The sequence below is a fragment of the Perca fluviatilis genome, chromosome 17 (assembly GCF_010015445.1).
Source record: "Perca fluviatilis chromosome 17, GENO_Pfluv_1.0, whole genome shotgun sequence".
NCBI lineage: Eukaryota > Metazoa > Chordata > Actinopteri > Perciformes > Percidae > Perca > Perca fluviatilis.
Window position 1 is genome coordinate 22,545,560 of NC_053128.1, and position 18,887 is coordinate 22,564,446.

Sequence of the window (18,887 nt, forward strand, 5' to 3'; positions counted from 1 at the left end):
TACTACACTATGACTTTTTATGGCATACTATACTATGACTTTTTTTGACATACTACACTATGACTTTTTATGGCATACTATACTATGACTTTTTTTGACATACTACACTATGACTTTTTATGGCATACTATACTATGACTTTTTTGACATTTTTATGACTTACTATACTATGGCTTTTTTGAATTTTTAATGACATATTATACTGACTTTTTGACATTTTTACAATATACTATACCATGATATTTTGACATTTATTATGACGTACTATGATTTTTTTTGAATGAATTATTATACTATGATTTTTCATGACATACTATGATTTTTTTTTTTACTTTTATGACATACTATACTATGATTTTTTAACATTTTTATGACTTACTATACTATGGCTTTTTTTAATATTTTCATGACATACTATACTATGACTTTTTATGACATACTATAATATGATTTTTCTTGCTCTGCCCTCATTTATTCCACCTGTGTTAATTTAGCATTGTGTATTTGATCCCCGGCCTCATTGTCAGTTTGTCTTCCTTGATGTTTGGAATTTTTGTAAGCTACTAGATGTTCCTGATTAAATTGTTTGACTGCATCAGCCTAATTTCGGCTGCGTTTATGTCCGTCTTTTGCTGTTCAAGCGTGACAACTATACTATGACTTTGACATTTGTATGACATACTTTACTATGTCTTTTTATGACATTTGTATGACATCCTATAGACTTTGTTTTTAAAACATTTTTGTGATATACTATACTGACATTTTTTACGACATACTATACTATGACTTTTTTATTAACTATTTTGATATACTATGACTTTTTTTATGACATACTATGCCATGACATTTTTTAAGACACACTATACTGACTTTTATGACTTTATGGCATACTATACTATGACTTTTAGACATATTATTCTATGACTTTGTAACTTTGGTACTATGACTTTTTTAATACCATACTATGACTTTTGACATTTTTATGACATACTATACTATTACTTTTTATGACATTTTTTTACAACATACTATACACTGACTGTTTTATAACATTGTAATTTGCCTTTTGTGTGAATTTAAAATTAATAATTGTAAATCTACAACAATCTTTGTACTGTAGGTGCTAACTGGAATAAACTGGAATCATGAGAGATGAAGAGAAGACATCACACATGATGAAATAAGCAAACACCAGAGGGATTTGGGTTTTCTGTTTATGTAAATTGTTCATGTAGAAGATATGCCAGATTCTGACACGTTTGACTCAATCAAAGCAGATAAACAGAAGCAGACTTGTTCTCTGAGGTTTTCATCACCGATAGCGTTATTTTCTACAAAATTGTACATTTCAAAACACAGGGATTTTTGTTTTCAGTTTCATTGGGGCAAATTTCAACTTTTGAAAACAAAATCAAAAGGATCCCACCGACCAAAATACTGTAAGGAACATGTTACATAATATTTGAAATCCAGAGGTCTCACAAAAGCATTCATACACAACGATTTACTGATCTAATTAAAAATCTGCAATATATTTAAACAAACGTCATCAAAACCTAATTTTTCAAGTAAAATAACTTATAATCTGAAAATAACCAAACCAAAATAAAATTATCAAAATGGACATTCCCTCATTTACACACTCTTTCAGAGATGCATTTCATCAAAAGAACTTCTTTGCTGCTGCTTCTTGTTGACTTCTACAAGAGAAAAGAAGGAGACTCAAAACATTAGAGAATGGAATTAGAGCTTTTACTTAAGTAAAAGTAGCAATACCACACTGTACTGTTACAAGTAAAAGTCCTGCATTCAAAATTGTACTAAATTAAAAGCAGAAGTATTAGTACAAGTATTAGCATCAAAATACACTTAAAGTACCAAAAGTAAAAGTACTCTTTATGCAGAATGGCACATTACAAATTAATATATATGATATCACTGGGTTATACTCAGAATGCATTAATGTGCAAGTATCACTATTGTTGGAGCTGGTAAGAGTGGAGCTCATTTCAATTACTTTATATACTGTCGGTAATCCATAAAAATACATCCAAATTTATTAGTTGATTTATATTTTGTATTAATAGTCTGAATCTTCAAAGTACTACTGTTATCAAACAAATGCAGTGGAGAACAAAATACAATATTGGCTTCCAAAATGTGGTGGAGTAGAAGTATAAAGAAGCATAACATGGAAAAACTCCCTTGAATTCAATTTTTAATACTATTGTTTTACAGCACTTGAGTAACTGTACTAAGTTACATTACCCTACTGGTTAGAGGCATTTAAATCCACAAGCATTTGTATAGCCAAATAAAAACAACTGATGTCTTACTTGTACATGATGTAGCAGAAGAACAGGACTGACTGGATGACAATGAAGACTGCAAAATGAACAGTGGATAAGCAGGAAGGCATGGGAGGCACCTCGGGGCACTTCATAACCTTCTCAGCAGGATTCTGTGAGGGTAAACACACAGAAAAGAGCACAGACTTCAGTCCATTCTGATCTATTTTGTAAACTGCTCCATAAGAGGTTTCACACTGTGATTCCTACCTGAGCATTACGCTGGACCAGGTGCTCCACATCCCTTTTGACCGTGTGCAGATGCTCCTTGATGTCGTTGAAGTGCTGAATGCTCTCGTATGTTCCCATACCGCCTGCATTACCCTGGTGTTGGGTCAAGCCGATCTGTTTCAGTGACTCATAAAAGGAGTTTCTGCAGTGACAAAGAGAAGACGCACTAAGTCCCTGTAGGAGCGAAAAACATTAAAGTGCTCATATCATGCTCATTTTCAGGTTCCTCAATGTATTTAGAGATTGTACCAGAATAGGTTTATGTGGTTTAATTTTCAAAAACACAATTTTTTGTTGTACTGCAGCTCCTCTTTTCACCTGGTGTGTTGAGCTCTCTGTTTTAGCTACAGAGTGAGGCATCTCACTTCTGTTCCATCTTTGTTGGAAGTCGCACATGTGCAGTACCTAGGTCAGCACTGCTAGCTAGTCAGTTGCAGAGTATGAGGGCGTGCCATGCTAGCAGCTAGGCGACCATTATAACATGTGTTACAAAGTGATGCACGTTTGTCACAGAAGTAAAGGCTGGACTACAACAGAGCTGTTTGGAGCAGTTTGTGAACATTGCTTTCTGTGGGAGATGGTAAATCCCTTTGGGGTGGACTTTGGGCTTTTTCACTTTGTAAACCTATAAACGTGCACAAAAAGATATATAACACAATAAAAAGGAAAGGGAAAAAGCCAAAAAGCATAATATGAGCACTTTAATGTTGCAACTGCTTCCCCCAAAGGACTGAAATGATACAATCTTTAGTGCAAACGCCTTTTAATACTAAATAAATATCTCTGCAACATAGTATTTACTTTTGACAATTTGAATCATGTGTTCAGTGGATCCATGTTTGGAAACATGATGTACAGTAAATATGCTGTGTGGTATCATTTATTTACAGTAATACAAATTGTCCAAAATTAATCTTTTAATCCCTATTCACTAGAGGCTACATATTCTCAAAGTTTGAAAAACAGAAAATTACCATCTGATAAAAGAGGTCATGATTGCTGAATTAATCCCTTATAAAAAAACATGTTCTTACAACAGATTACAAGTACAGGAGGATAAGAAACAGATCACAGAGGAAGGCTATCGGGAATCCAGAGTCTCGTAATAATGCTAAAGACAAAATAAAAAAGCACATGAAAGGTGGAAACAAAAAAATTCATTGTAAATGTATTGTTTCATTGAGTGAAGTCAAGCAGCCTTATGTGAGAAAGGGAGAGAAAATGTTTTAAATAACTAAATAATAAAAAAGGCCTGGTTCTTCTGGTGAGCAAAACACCGACTTAGTTTGGATCCACTCTCGATAGTTGGCAAATGTTTTCACATTACTGGTTGCTTAGCTAATGAGGAACTTAACGGTCCACAATGGGGACAATTGTAATTGTTTTTTTGTGTGATTAAATCAGACAAAAAAAGTGAGCATCATTTAAGAGTTACAGTATTTTTAGTACAAAATTTCCTCTTTGTGGGTCTCTGAGATGAGACCTATTGATGCACCTACCCAAAGTAGCTGCTATTGTTTACACATGAGCACAATCTGCAACTTCCCACATTTATGCTAAAGCATTACCAGTAATACCAGACCTAATATAAATACTGTATATTGGTCTAATTTTAAACTTAGTTGGCTCTGTCAAACCAAAAGGTAAAAAATATCCTAGCAGCACCTGTAAAGCACTAATTAACATGCTATATATTGTTTAAACTGTACAAAAACCTGTGTAAAATTGCCAATTTGTGGTTCTACAGGGGTTATGTGGTATTGCTTTAGCCTGGTCCAACCAGACTCTCGTACATTTCATTTGTACAGAGAGTCTGGCCTCTCTCCATTGACAAGTGTTAACTTCCTTGAAGGCGGGTAGTCTGTTGAAGTTTAAAACTATTGGATCTGCCATAACCAATCGCTAATGTTTGGTCGTGACGTATGTCATGCGCATGTGCAACAAGAGGGGAGACCGTCAAGGCTTATATTTAGTATTAGCATCGCTAGCTTTAGCCTTAGCCAACTCTTTCACCACTAACAGAGCGGGCGTGAAAATCTAACTTTTCCTGAACGCCGTGGGGAGGAGGGCCACAACATCATGGCCACCAACAAAACTCAGCAAAGATTGTTCTTGCTCAGGCTTTAACTTCTGGATATTCGGCGGCGTTGCCACAACGGACCAAATGGCTTTGCTCGCATCTTTCTAATATTTGTTACCTAAAACTATGTTCACTCTAGCATCATTCTCTCAAGAAGACATCAAAATATACAATCCAAAACCATTACTGTCATGGCTCACCAGTAATAAAATGTGAAATCTGTAAATCTGTATCTTCACTTTCAATTTAATCAGCAAATGAACTACAAATACAGTGTAAACCATTTTTAGAAGAGAATGAAGACGTCTAAGCCCGGATCATAGTTCTCGACAAAATTAAATTTCTTAAAGTTGATTACTTACAGGGAGAAAGCAATAAGTTTCCCTTATCATCATAAAACACATGAAAGACGATTATAAAGAAAAAAGTGACTAGACAAATGAAAGGAATTCCAGCAGCGTAAGTAGGAAGGCCCTAAGAGATGGATTGTGAAAAGAAATCAATTGGAGGTAAACCATGTTTGGGCTGCGTATGACAGATGTATTTTAAGACTACTAATCTGATAAGGACTAAATGGTGCTAAGATGGTGGCCTTTTCTTGCTTGGCCACATGGCTGAGGTCTGAAAGGATGGACAGGGATGACATATAAACAAAATCTAATTTGTTTCACAGAGAGGGGAAAACAAAATCTCCCTTGAGAAAGTAAGTGAGCATTTATTAAACCCTACATCTAATCTTCATCTGCTACAAGTGACCCATTTATGAACAGAAAGCCCTCCTTGGAGTGAGATGAAGTCCTATCATGTGTTTAAAAGATGGGCCGGGATAAACTGAGAGTTTAATCTACAAAGTAATACAGATCAGTCGCTCACATTAGCACATTAGGGGGAGCAGCTGCAGCCTTTTGCCAGGGTCTCAACTGTCCATCAGCTTACTCATGTTCACCTCTGATAATGTGCTTTCTTACAATTGAATTATTACAGACACTCTGCCGTTCCCTGCCATCTATACAGTGTAATTCACTTATAGAAAGGTAGAAATAGAACAAATGAGACCCGTAAGTGAGAGTTTGGGTCCATGTGAGTTATGGGTCAACAATATAATAAAGAAAATCATGTATGCAAAACCATTTGAGGATGAAGGTCCTGTTGGATTTAGGGCAAATAAACAGCTTGGTTCTTTTATGATACATGAGACCAAGAGATTAATGTTACATAAAATAAAATATTTAATATCTTGTGATTCTGATTAATTCTTAATGCGGGTGTGTCAAAATTAAGACACATAATCAAACTGCGGCCACAGGACAAATATGCTGTTGTTGAATAAAATAAAGACACTTTGTTCAGACGATTGATTTTTTAGAAAGGGGACAAAGTGCTGATGTAAATTTAAGAATTCACGACTAAGACAATTACAAGCTGAACACAAGACCAGTTGGATCATTTAGAACTTAATTATTGGCGAAATAGAGAAAAAGATCAATTAAAATCCCCTCACAAATTTATGAGAAGGGTTTTGTTTTTAAATCTGCTGCATGCTCAATATGACTATGCCTACAAGCACCTTAGGCAAGCAATACAAAAGCACAAGATACAAGCTCTAAACATTTAAAAATTAAAAAAACAGTCATGGAAGGGACACCATCATAAAATCTCTTAAGCTGTATTATCTCAGCATTAAAAACATGCTAAGCTTTCGTCACCTCGCGGCACCCTGGGTTAGGGCCATGTACCAAGGCTCAGTCCTTACCACAGTTGCCCAGGTTCGATTCCAACCGGCGGCCCTTTGCTGCACGTCGTCCTCCCTTTCTCTCCCCCCTTAACTGTCTACAGCTGTCCTATCAATTAAAAGCAAACAAGCCCAAAACATAAAGGATAAAACAAAAAAGCTGTCGTCATCTGAGAGTGGTAAGGAGACCATCTAACTAAAATGGAAGGGCTCTCTGTCTGTCCTTTGATTTTCTCGACAAATGTTCATCTGATCGCCTATATAGCCGGGCTAACACTTCTTGAGCTGAAAGCAGAAATACCGGAGGCCGAGCAATCGGAGGTTAATATGGCGATTAAGGAGTTCTGTACAACTGATCCCAAATCAGCAGCAGACAACTTGCCCAGTTCCCAGTAGCCAAGTCCAAGACAATTCCGAGTCCAACAAGGTACGAGACCAAGACAAGTGCAAGAATCCAACAAGGTGGACTCGAGGCCAGACTTAAGTACTACAGCCATGGTAATTAATAGGGGTGTTACAATTAAATAATGCATTGATGCATCGCGATGGACGGTTCTGCATCGATGCAGTGACAGACCATAATCGATTATTGCCTACTATTTTACTTGTTGATTTTCCAGTCGCTGCTTTTTTTTGTTGTTGTTGCCTTTTGTCTGTTGACTGCTGTGTTCAGACTATATAATAATATTGAAGAGATGACGCATCGTGATATCGAATTGATTTGAATCGTTAACAGGATAATCGTAATCGAAACACCAGTGAAGATTCACACCCCTAATAATTTATATTTTTATTTAATCACAACAAATGAGTAAAATGGTTAAGAGCTAAGATCAAGGCAGTGTGACGATTATCCCATTTAGTGCCGAGGCTTTCAGCATATATGTGTGTGTATGAGTGCTGCAGATGGATTATCAGGCTGGCAGATACCTGTGATGCTGCATCCTGAGATTAAATATGATTTGAGGGATTTAACCGCCAGGATTTCTCTTGTTTTTCTGGAGTATCACGGATCTCTCTTATGTTAAAAACAACAGATAGTTTTTAAGACTGACCAAACATCAAAAACAATGACTATTGACAACAACTGTTGTTACTTACCTCAGCTCATTCAGACTTTTGAGAACCTCCTGCTGGGTGGTTATGACAGTGCCCAACTGCTGTTGACCGACAGTATCCAGCTAAAAGAGAAATACAACATAATGGTCTGAAGGTTAAACACTCCAGTGTCCATATTTGATAAAGCAGTCATTAAAAAAAAGTTTAATGAATAAATTCGTTTTGATAACTAGAGATCCACCGATAGACCGACCGGTGACCGGAATTGGCCGGTTTTCACATGCTCGGCCATGACTGGCAAACGGCAGATCAGTCTGATATATGCCGATTTCATGCCGGTCAACGCTACAATTAACTGACAACATAAGTTATACGAGTTACAGTTCTCAAGGACACACGCACACACGGACGGACGCGACAGCACAGTCTCTTTTTCCTTTCTCTCACGGTGTGACGCGCGTACCCGCTCGCGGTGTGAAGCGCGTGTCCGCGCTATTCTCACACATGTAGGGAACCTCATGAATTAACCTGCAACATGTCAGCTGTTTGGAAATTCTTCAGCGTGTGTGTGCAGAAGATAACAAGTTTGCAATATGCAACACCTGCAAGGAAAAAGTAGGGCGTGGAGGGACGACGCCAAAAACCAAAATCACATTTTTTTAGTTGGATCTTGGATGTGAAAAGAAGGAAATGGTTCTAACATTGCACTTTAGATGTGTGTGAATTTCCCACACCAGGAGTAATTTATATAGTTCTATTTTATAGTGATCCATTATCTGTTCAAATGTTATATGTTCTGTGCAAAATGTTCTATTAAAGAAAAGATAGAAAATAAATATTTGCGTGTGCTGTAAAGTGGTTAGAAAAAATTAAATCTGAATCAATCGGTATCGGCTGGCCTAACTCAAAGAAAATAGGAAATCGGAATCGGCCGAGAAAGTTGTAATCGGTGCATCTCGATCGATACAAGCGGTTAACCTCAGGAAGAGTACACAGAAATGATACTGAAGGGAATGCATTGTTTTTTTGTTTTTTGAAGTGTTGATCATTTGTTTGAGCAGGTTGCCAGTGGTCTCTTATCATCCAAATACATTTTTGAACCAATAAACTGACTGGAAATGGATCTATGCCTTGTAGAAGCAAAACCACCGATTATTATTCACATCCCCACATTTGTGTTTGTGTGAAAAATGATACATGCTATTTTAAATTATTTGGGAATCCTGTAACATTTTTGTGTGCATCTCGTGTGCAGAACCCATCTCTAGGCAACGACACGCTCACCTGTCCCGACTCAGCGTTCGTCCCCTTCTTGGCGACCTCGTCCGTGATAACGGAAACATATCGCCGCTGCTCGTCCAGGATCATAGCGAGCTGCCGGTGGAGCTGTTTGATCTCCAGGTGGATCCGGTTCTGGCCTTCAAACACCTGACGGATCTCCCGGTCATTCACGCTCTCATACAAGTCCTCAACTGAAGAGGATACAAAGACTCAAACCAATTAAAATACAACCTACAAACCTTTCATGAGATATTGTAATGTTTCGTGGCTCTTTGATTTATAATTTTCCAAACAATTTAACTTGGCTTGATCAGAGTATATGCAGTAAAACAGATAATAAAGAGTAAATAAAAACAACTTTCAACTTTATGATTCAATTCACGATCACTTTATGATTTGCTTTTTAGAAAACTAACTTGGATCTCCTTGGACGTCTGGGTGCTCTTTCTGAAACTCCTCTTTCTTTTTGTCGAGCTCTTGCTGAAAGATCTGAAATTCCTCCTGGTACTTGTCCTTCTCTTCTTTAGGAATCTCAGAATCAGGTGGGGGCTTCAGTGGGAGAGACAAAAAAAACAACCTCCGTGAACTCAATAGAGGCTGTGCTTAGGCTACGTTGTGCACATTCATGCATGCACACACTGAGACATAGCGCAGCTACAGAAAAGTGAACTGGACACAGGATTGTGAAAGTATTAGGAGCTCTAGTAAAATGTAGATACCGGTTGCTGGCCTGGCTCTGTGAGTCTGAACAACAAGAAGGACAAAACATCATGGTCATCTGATGGAAGAAAGACATTCTGAATTAGAAAATTACAACAGAAATGAACATATTTTAAATTATGGTAGCACTTACTGCACGGTAATAACAAGGTTAAAAGAGGGTATAAGTTAGAGGAAAGGGGTGATTATGGGGTAATTACACAGTAATATCTTGGTTATAACAATGGTAATATCATTTTCTGCAACAGGAGAATAGCAGGTCAGAAACATGAGAATGATACTTGTTATTTAACAACAATAACAATAAAAAACAATTATGTTTTATCGAGGTAAAAAACTTTAATAATGTTTTGAATAACAATTTAAAATCTTTTTAGAGAGTCATAATGTGGTAATGTTAAGGGGTTGAAATATGCTGATGAAAAGGAGGATAACAGAGAACTAACTCTTTGGAATTAACTCGTGGAAGTAATTTCAGAAAAGAAAAAAAAAAATTTAGGAAATTGCCAATATATAAAATACAAAGCTGCCTGTTTGTACTTATTTTATTATTATACTTAACAATAACAATTTAAATTAATGATTTTGTATTTTTGCTCAGGTGAGAAAACTAGTCTGGTGTCTAAATGGCTCAAAAGGGACTTTTCGGTAAGAGGACTACAGAGTAGTAGAGAATACTCAATACTCACATTTAACTCAGAACTGTAAAGCTTTTCAACACAGAGAGTGGAATATTACCTGCTAAACCTCCAGTGGCAGCTGAAATGCCAAAGAAGCCCTCACTGGGAATGATCATGTTGTCCACCTTTGTGCAGAACTCATAGTCCTCTCTGTCTGGAGTGAAACCGTTGTTGATCATAACCTGAGGAGGAAGACAGAACAATGATGCAGCTGAACAAAACACCACCGACTGTGCTAATCGTCATTATGTGGCATTATGAAACCAGGGCCGTAGGCTGAAAAGTGTTGATTGTTAACAAGGTAGAATTGCCTCTTTTCTCTTCATATACAGCTTTCTATGGATAGGTAATAATAACTCGTGTTTATGGTTTCTCCTACCGTCAGCGTCTTCTTGTAGTACGTTATTTTGGCTCGGACAGGATAGGGTTTGTTGCGGAAGTCTCGTAAACATGTGCCGAGGGCTTGTGTAGTGCCGTCACTGGATCAAAACAACATTTTCAGACAAAATATAACAATTGCATTTATCTATATATAGCACTGTGCTCCACATAAACACTGAACACGAGCGGAGTTTATTAAATAACTGAATAACATTAATGCCCATGTATGTTTTTGTAAATACTTGTTTAGTGGTACAGCAAACAGTGTGAATTCTAAGACAAACTGAAATGGCACTGGAAAAGTGATTTAAAGCTTTCACTGGCCCGGGGGAGATTAGGAAAGATAGAGGATTATTTACTTTCCAAGCAAATATAATCATATTTCCTAATCTTCTTTAAGATGAATTTTGAGTTGGTGATGACATCTGAGCAACGCAAAAGAAATGTTTACTTACTTTTGATGGTCATAAACAAGGTTGCCATTGTTTCCCACAACAACTATAGCGGGGTTATTTTTCTGGAATGAAGATGGAGGAAAACAAGGAAACCCATTAATCCTTTTTTTTTTTTTCATCTGACGACCAGAGGTGGATTTGGTTTTAGGTAATCTCTAAAAAATATCAATCCCATACCTGAAATAAATAATATACAAATGTGAGATAAACAGAGCTATGAAGCATTTGTTTTGCATGACAGCAACCTATTTAACTATCTACTTATAAATATATCTACTTTCTACAACTATTTACAAAATATAAAGAATAAACATTTCATATTTAAAATAACATACATAATAAATTATGACTTCATAGGGTTCTATGAAGAGAAAAGGAAAACATGTACATATGTTTTTGTTTTATGTTTCTTATAACCCCCAAAATGAGCCAAAACTAATATTACTACTACTAATATTTAAAAGACAGAATGAGTAGGATTTGTCGGTTGCCAGCAGGTGAAAGCCAACTCCCGATCCACTCTTGTTTTGGAATGAGATTTGTCTGCTTGGTGTTTCACTTCGCTATATTTGCATTCGTTTTGGTGCCGTGTCCACCATTTTTGTGGCTTCCTCTTGGATGTGTGCCGGCACGTGGTCGCTACGTTTTTAAAGGATTTAGAGGTTAACGCCCAAAAAAGTCACGAACACAGAAAGTACGGGCAGAGGGCAGGGTCTCTGCAGATACAGACACAGTCATATGGGTCGTATGTGATGATTGAGAGGGATTCTTTTTGTATGTAAAAAATCCTACTCATTGTGCCTTCAGGTTTCTGAATACGTATAAAGTTAATCTGAAAAATGGATCGTCTCACAGCTGTAATTTCATTTTCAACACTCTTCCTCTATAACTAAACCAGTTGATAACAACCAAACAGAAGCCGTCAAAGAATGAACACGGCTTCAGCAGCGAGTCTTTTTGGCCAGTTTACAAAAGCTCCCCATGAAACACTTTCAGGAACACTTTTGGAAATATACAATCATTGATGGTTATGGCTAAAGAATGAAAACCAACCTTTCCATCGTTGTCAAAGGAGTCAAAGAAGATTCCAACTCCATGCCACCTGTCGGCAGCACCGTAAACTGGACCGTCGAGGCCTTGTGCAGTGGTGAACCACAAAGCCTGGTAGGCAAAGAAAATGTGGTACAAATATTAAGTTTGTTTCAGTACCCTTGACAAAACAAAAGTCAAAGGCAGCAGCCATTTTCCTTCGCGATTGTTTTTTGATTTGCCTCTTTTAGGGTCTCTTCTGACGAATAAGTTAAGTCAGGTCAACAGTGAAACAGTGAATGTGGAGAGAAAATATCACAGGTATTTACCGTATGTGTTTAAGTGCAGTGGTAAACGGATCTGCAGTCGTCACACCTTGACATGATTAAATCATCCAGTGGCATGTTTTAACTCATCAAAGCAACATTATAGAATGTATATTAAAAACGTTAAGCTACTTATGCAGCACAAGCTGGCTGAAGATGCTTATGCTGTTCATAACTGTTGTTCTGTCAGGTGAGGAAATGCTTGTAATGTAAACCCTGTTGGCGTGATACACCTCATGAAACAGGAAATGCACCTTCTCTCGAAATGCAGTTTTAATATGCAACCGGAATATTTTATTTACCTGTTGTCACAGGAGGTCTCGTACAGGTCATCTTTATTTCTCACATCAACACGGTCAACATATAGGTTTGGCTTATTCATCAATTATGAGGTTGGACATAATTTGGCTGTAAAGTCGTGGATTACGTGTAAACTGCAGGGTAGTGCAGATTAGGGCTGGATATCATTTGAAGATGTCACAGTCAGTAAAATAGCAACATTTCTGTAACACCAAAAACAATACTTCCTCAGTTTGGGGAATATTAATGTTTACTTTTCATTAATTGCTCGACCTACATAAAATATAAAAGTGAAAAGTAAGAATGTTTTACTGATTTGGATTATTAAATATCTGATTAAAGCAAGGATGTGAGCAAGAATGTGAGCACACATTCAATACCAACTTTTGAATCATGATGCTCGATGCTACAGACACAATTGTGTTGGTGCTCCAAAAGTATTCATACCCATCCCCAGTGTAAATGCACGGAGTAGTAGAGTATGCCAGTTCAGTGTAGTGTCTGATGGTTCTGTACTGACAATATATTAAAAGTAAACTTGAATAACGACTGTGATTGGAAGTGCATTAGTAATTTGTATAGGATAACACATGCCCTAAAAGAAAACTGAACTTCCTGTCCTTACCAAACCGTCCGCTCCCATCCGGCCTCTTCCAGATACTCTAAAGGTCACCTCGGCCTCCCAGTTGTCAAAGCTGACTTTATTTTTTGTCCACACAGAGCCCTTCTGACTCCTGAGGGACGTTGTAATGCGCACCTGGTCTGCACTAGGAATAGCATCTTGGATGGAGAGGAGAGATGGAAAGAATAAGCAGGATTTTAGTAGCATGCTATGTTCAATAATCCCTAAGAAAATAATATCCTACTAAGTCATCTACAAAAATCTCAACACCATATGTGGTGTTTTACCAAAACCACATGCACACAAAAAAGTAGTCTGTGTCTCCTTCTTCCACTTAAGCTGATGTGAAAAAGCTCATGCCCGCCAACTTGTCGTATTGTTTTCATAAGCCAGCATTATCAGGGTGTGCCTACTCTAATCTTTTTACTGCCTCAGTACCAGATTCACAAACTGTTAAACATTTTCCTCCGATTTGTTTGTACAATCTAGGTTTACTTAGCTTTACATAAACATTTGCATACTTGTGCTGAAACGGAACCTATCAATTTATTGTTAATGTCACTGCTTTTCTTTTCTCGGTTTCATATAATTTTAACTTGAGTAACGTTGGATTTTGCAGTGCTGGACCAATAAAATAAGCATTTTGTTCTGGAAACTTGTGATGGGCATTTAATTGTTTTTCTGTCTCGGTTTTTGAACATTTTGTAGACTAAACAGTTGATTGATCAAAATATTTAAGTCAACATTACCTAGTTCTAGCTTTTTACTTAGGATTTGCTTATTTTCTTTATTATTTTCTTACTAGTAAACTGAATAAATTAAGGTTTTCTACTGTTGTTTGGTCAAAACAAACAACATGGACACTGTCCATGTAATCAAAATGTCCCCACTTTGAGTCTAGACTTTATATGCCACCCCCCACATCTCTCTCCCCTAGTTTCCTGTCACCTCTATATTGTCCTGTCTAATAAAAGATTCTTTATGATGTCACCTTTGACTCTGGGAAATTGACAGACTAATAATCTTTAGTTAGGGCCCTAAATCAATTCTGATTTCGAGGGAACGCAGTGTAATCTCTTGCTGCAGCTTATTGAATTCTCATATCAGCAACTAGACAACTCACTGTGTGATGCAAGAATCCAAAGGCCCATCTGTGCAAGAGGAAAGTTCAACACTTGAGTTGCATGTGTCTGCACAGACTCCCACAGACAGTCTGCGCCTTTAACGTGCAGTTTTAATCAGCCTAGGACACGTTTGAATAGGACTGTAACTCTGACATTTAAAGCTAGGGTGCTAAAATGGGTCAATTCCCTGGTTCCGTTTTAAATGAATGCACAAAGCCAACCGCTGTCATTTCTGCAACATCCTAAACGGAAACACGTCAGTTATAAACCGTCCAAACATGACCGGCCTCAGCTGTCCGCATGTCACCTTGATACAAGAGGCTTTTATGTTCAAACAACAGACGACCAGCAGCTCTGTAGCTCTTTGATGTTGACAGCTGGATGCAAACTTACTTCCAGTGTGAATCCAAAACGGAATATTGCCGTCGGTCTGAGACAGGTGCGGTCCTTTGAAGCTGTATTTGTACTCAAACCGGCGGTGGGGAAGCTCTTCTGACGTCGAGGCACCGGCGGCGATATCGGCGACAATGCGATGAAATATTAACGTTGTGAGAAAAGTTAATAACAACACACGAGCGCTGGCAGCCGGGCGCTGTGCAATGGACACCGCCATGTTTCTGTATCACTGCTGACGTAGCGCTGAGGCCATGAGCATGACGGGATGTCTGTAGGGCCAACAGGGCGGTTTCTGATTGGTCGGGTTTTTTTGTTCCTTTTTCTTTCTTTTCTTCTTTTTTTTTAAGGTTACAGCTGAGTCGACAATAGGGGCCTTTTTTACGTCACGTTGTCAGTAAAATAAATAATAATAAATCAATAAGAATACAGACATGTGGATATATTAAGGGTATATGCATGCATACAAATTTAAGGCTGCAACTAATGTTTGTTTTTTTCTTTTCCATGATCGATTAATCTTCCAATTATTTTCTCCATTAATTGTTTGACATATAAAATGTCAGAACATTTTGGAAAAATGCCCATCAGAATTTCCTAAAGTGCGTTTGATATTTTGGTACATTGTCAAAAATACTAATGCTAATAGTTTTGCTATATGTTATGTACTGATATTACTGCTAATGCAAATACTAATACCACTGTAAGGTAATACTGACACTGTGCTAATACTACACCTACTACGAATGCAAACACTAACACTAATGTCATGTCAGAAAATAGTCAAATATGCCCATCATAATCTCCTAAAGATGATGGTGTCATTAAATCCTCACAAATGACAAGCTGGGACTGAGATATTTTTAGCAATATTGATTGATATATGACTTAATGATTATTGATCATCAAAATATTTTTCCATTATTTTTCTGTTAATCGATGGATGAATGGATTTATTATTGTCAGCTCTAATACAGATATATTTTTTAAATGTACAAAACTGTGCATGTTTAGGCTGGATTACCAACCTGACAACTGCTCCAGACCTCTTTGTTTTTAGTAATTTGATCAATAGGCCTTTTTCACAGAAGACATTTTGACCTGTCACAGTAAGAAACGCACAGGTGTAAATAATAATAATGAAAATAAATCTAATGATGGCTGATTTCCTGTGATTGTGTGTACATAATGAAAGTAAGACTTCTTACAGTATTTAAAAAATGTACTTTCAAAGGATGCCATACATATTAAGATATGTTTAGCTAATATTTTGTTTATTAATAGTGTTGTATAGTGTATTTGTGTTGTGGGACATGTCAGCAATAGGCATTTTCCTTATCATTACTACATGCTGCACAGATTGCACCTGGACAAAAATGTTTTATATGATATACAAATTAGCTGAATTAGCAATCAAAGAACCACAATGAAACAAGCCACAAACATATATGTCTCAGGTAAGTCAAAATCCACATACAGTGAAGGCTTTCAGCTGCTGTAGCATCACTTGTTTTTTTCTGGCTCGCTCATTAGTCTGCATGAGGTCAGAGAAAGGTTAAATGACGTAGCCATGCTGACTGCAGTCTGAAAGTCTCAGCGGGAGACAGGAGATGCACAATAATGTGCCACTCGCTTTCTATCTACTTTCACCAGCTTCTTCCTATTGCTTCTGGAGGTGCAGCATCACTTTCTGTGAGGGCCTGTGATTACGGGTTCAGAAACAAACCCCCTTAACGAAACAGGCCATTGTGGTGCCACTAATCTAGGGATTTTGACTATTCTGGCAAATGATCAGCAAATTGCAAGGCCATTTACATAATTTCCACACGTTTGTTATCCTTAATGGTGGTAGTTGGTGCTCAGTCAATCCACAGTGGATTAAGATGAATCACAATCACAAAAATTTCAACTTGAATTATTTTTTTTCCCTCTTTGTGTTGAAGGAGTTAATGTCAAAGTCAAAGTGACATAATAAAATCCGTTCTATAGCAGGAATGATGCCAAATGGATCGAATGGCACAAGATTGGATGGCTTCGTCAATGTTAGGGAATACAAAGGCCTAAGTAAGTAAGTATCTATGTATGTATTTATGCATACATAAGTATGACAGGAATGTCTGTTACTTATTAAACTGGTTCCATGTAGTGTTTTAAATAGTATAGTTAGACACACTGTGAATGTACAGACATATATCAGAGAAGCTTTAGGGTATGCAACTCTGAAAAGTGATGTATTAGGACACACGCCTGATTATGAAAAGATCTTGATGCTCTCTATAGGAAAATTAGGATGTGCATGAGTAGACACAGTGAATAATTATATAATCTATAGGAAAACAAAAAGGTGCAGTACTTTAAATTAAGAAATTCTCATAACTCTAGTGTAACATTTAAAACTCATGAAAAGCACTAGGTTGCAGTGGATTAGAGAGCAGAGAAAATAGAGGCCTATGTCCTTTGTTTGAGGAAGGCCTCATTAGAGAGTTAAACCATACTCTTTGTAAGGAAATGTAGGATTTAAATAACAATAGCAATGCTAATGGTTCCATTTAGTGGTAGACAATGAGAACCTGTAGGATGTTAATGGGTCACTGAGACTGTGAATAGCCTATTACATGAGTCAGCACAAATATTTGGCCAGTGAATTATAGGATGCTGTAGTAAACGTGTCGCATGGGTTAGGGCTATTGGAGATCTGCATTTTATCAATCTATACCCACACTGAATCTAGTTTGATCTATTAATTCTTTAATTTTAACCATAATAAAGCCAATAACTTGAAATGTTCTACCTCACATCCACTTGCTGTGTGTATTTTGGCCATCATTTGGATGAGTCCAAATTTAGTGATCCACATCAGATAAACAAATAACAGTTGTGTTGTGCATGGGGCTACTTGTATCTGGAGGATCTAAAGGTGTTTGTATTACCCATGTCACATTAGGGGGAAAGGGAGAGTGGCTTGTCACCTCCTGGTGTGACACTGCAGCTTAGTTAAATGAAGCCTGTTGCCTCATGGTGTTTATTCATACCTGAAAAGCACAAAGCAATCCATTATCACAAGAACAAAATGTCTGCTGAGATGACAGCATGCTGAGGAAATGTCCTGTGGTTGAGCCCGCTGTGCTCTTAAGTTTACCACCATGATGCAAATCTCTAACTGGCCCTAGACGAGGAGAGCATGTTTTTTTTAATGCTTAAAATACCATCTGATGAGCTTCGATTTCTTTCAGTATTTCTGCTGTGTAAAATATGATGGAAGTGCATCCAACAGGCCCTACTTACTGTAGTTAAAACCAGATTTTGATCATGATAATTCCAAACTAAGATTTAATGATTACTCCACATTAGTATAGACTGGCTTTGCTGCTGTTTTATTTGTTGGCCCAATTCTACACACATAGGCCACATACTCACCCTCAACAATGCAGAAGGACTAAACCTTTATTTCAGATTGCTTCAACACGGTCCAGTGTGGTCCAGCCAAGAGAGGGCACTTATTGTCCACTAAGGACTTTGCCACATTCATTTGAAGAGCAGTCCTTTCTCATTATTAACAGACACACTAAACGATGGGCCCCAAACAATACAGAACAGATCCTTTTATGCGCACAAGTGCTCAACGTTTCGGCAACCACTGTGTGCCCTCAACCACTCCCTCTTCTTTTCAGATACCTGCACATAAGTGAAAGATGTGGAGGACACAAAAGATATTCTCAACTTTCCTCTTCTTCCATTCTGTGAAACAGGCCCATTTTAAAGCCTTTATTTGTGCAAAGCCTCTCATTAACTCTGCTCATGCTGCCTCCCTCGGCTTGCCATTGCTTAAGTACTGGGTGTTGTAAAAAAGCTACCAATTAGTCCCTCATCAGCTCCAATTAGAGGAGACAAAGCCTGAGTAAAGATAACTCAATGAGAGGGAGAGGTGGAAGGGTGAGGGCCATCTACGTGTGTTTCTGTGTGAGTTTGTGTGAGTTTGTGTACATGTGTGTAGCCCGGCCCGGCACAACATAGTTTGTAATCATTGAAGAACTTGTGGCCATTCAGTTTGACCCACTGCAGCACAGGTCCATTCACTCTCCAGGCTCCTCAGCAGACCCTTTTCTCAGGGCCAAGTGTTGTG

At 37.6% G+C, this 18,887-nt stretch overlaps 1 protein-coding gene across 1 annotated transcript; it reads right to left on the bottom strand.

Moving 5' to 3' along the window:
• Positions 1 to 1,203: 1,203 nt before the first annotated feature.
• On the bottom strand, positions 1,204 to 15,020 carry lman1 (lectin, mannose-binding, 1). The gene is made up of 13 exons (XM_039780040.1): positions 14,765 to 15,020; positions 13,251 to 13,405; positions 12,024 to 12,131; positions 10,971 to 11,032; positions 10,514 to 10,613; positions 10,193 to 10,316; positions 9,454 to 9,512; positions 9,151 to 9,283; positions 8,738 to 8,925; positions 7,496 to 7,575; positions 2,562 to 2,724; positions 2,340 to 2,464; positions 1,204 to 1,703 (listed from the first exon to the last, which is right to left on the bottom strand). The coding sequence occupies exons 1-13, from the start codon at positions 14,982 to 14,984 to the stop codon at positions 1,667 to 1,669; spliced, it is 1,554 nt and encodes a 517-aa protein (XP_039635974.1). The 5' UTR covers positions 14,985 to 15,020; the 3' UTR covers positions 1,204 to 1,666.
• Between the last annotated feature and the right edge of the window lie 3,867 nt (positions 15,021 to 18,887).

Bases quoted from the DNA above. Each gene is read 5' to 3' on its own strand.
- lman1 (XM_039780040.1), bottom strand. From the start codon at position 14,984: ATGGCGGTGTCCATTGCACAGCGCCCGGCTGCCAGCGCTCGTGTGTTG. The intron at 11,033-12,023 runs GTTGGTTTTCAT...TCTTCATTCCAG, and splicing joins CCTTTGACAACGATGGAAAG to AAAAATAACCCCGCTATAGT. The intron at 1,704-2,339 runs GTAAGACATCAG...TTTCTCTTGTAG, and splicing joins TTCTGCTACATCATGTACAA to AAGTCAACAAGAAGCAGCAG.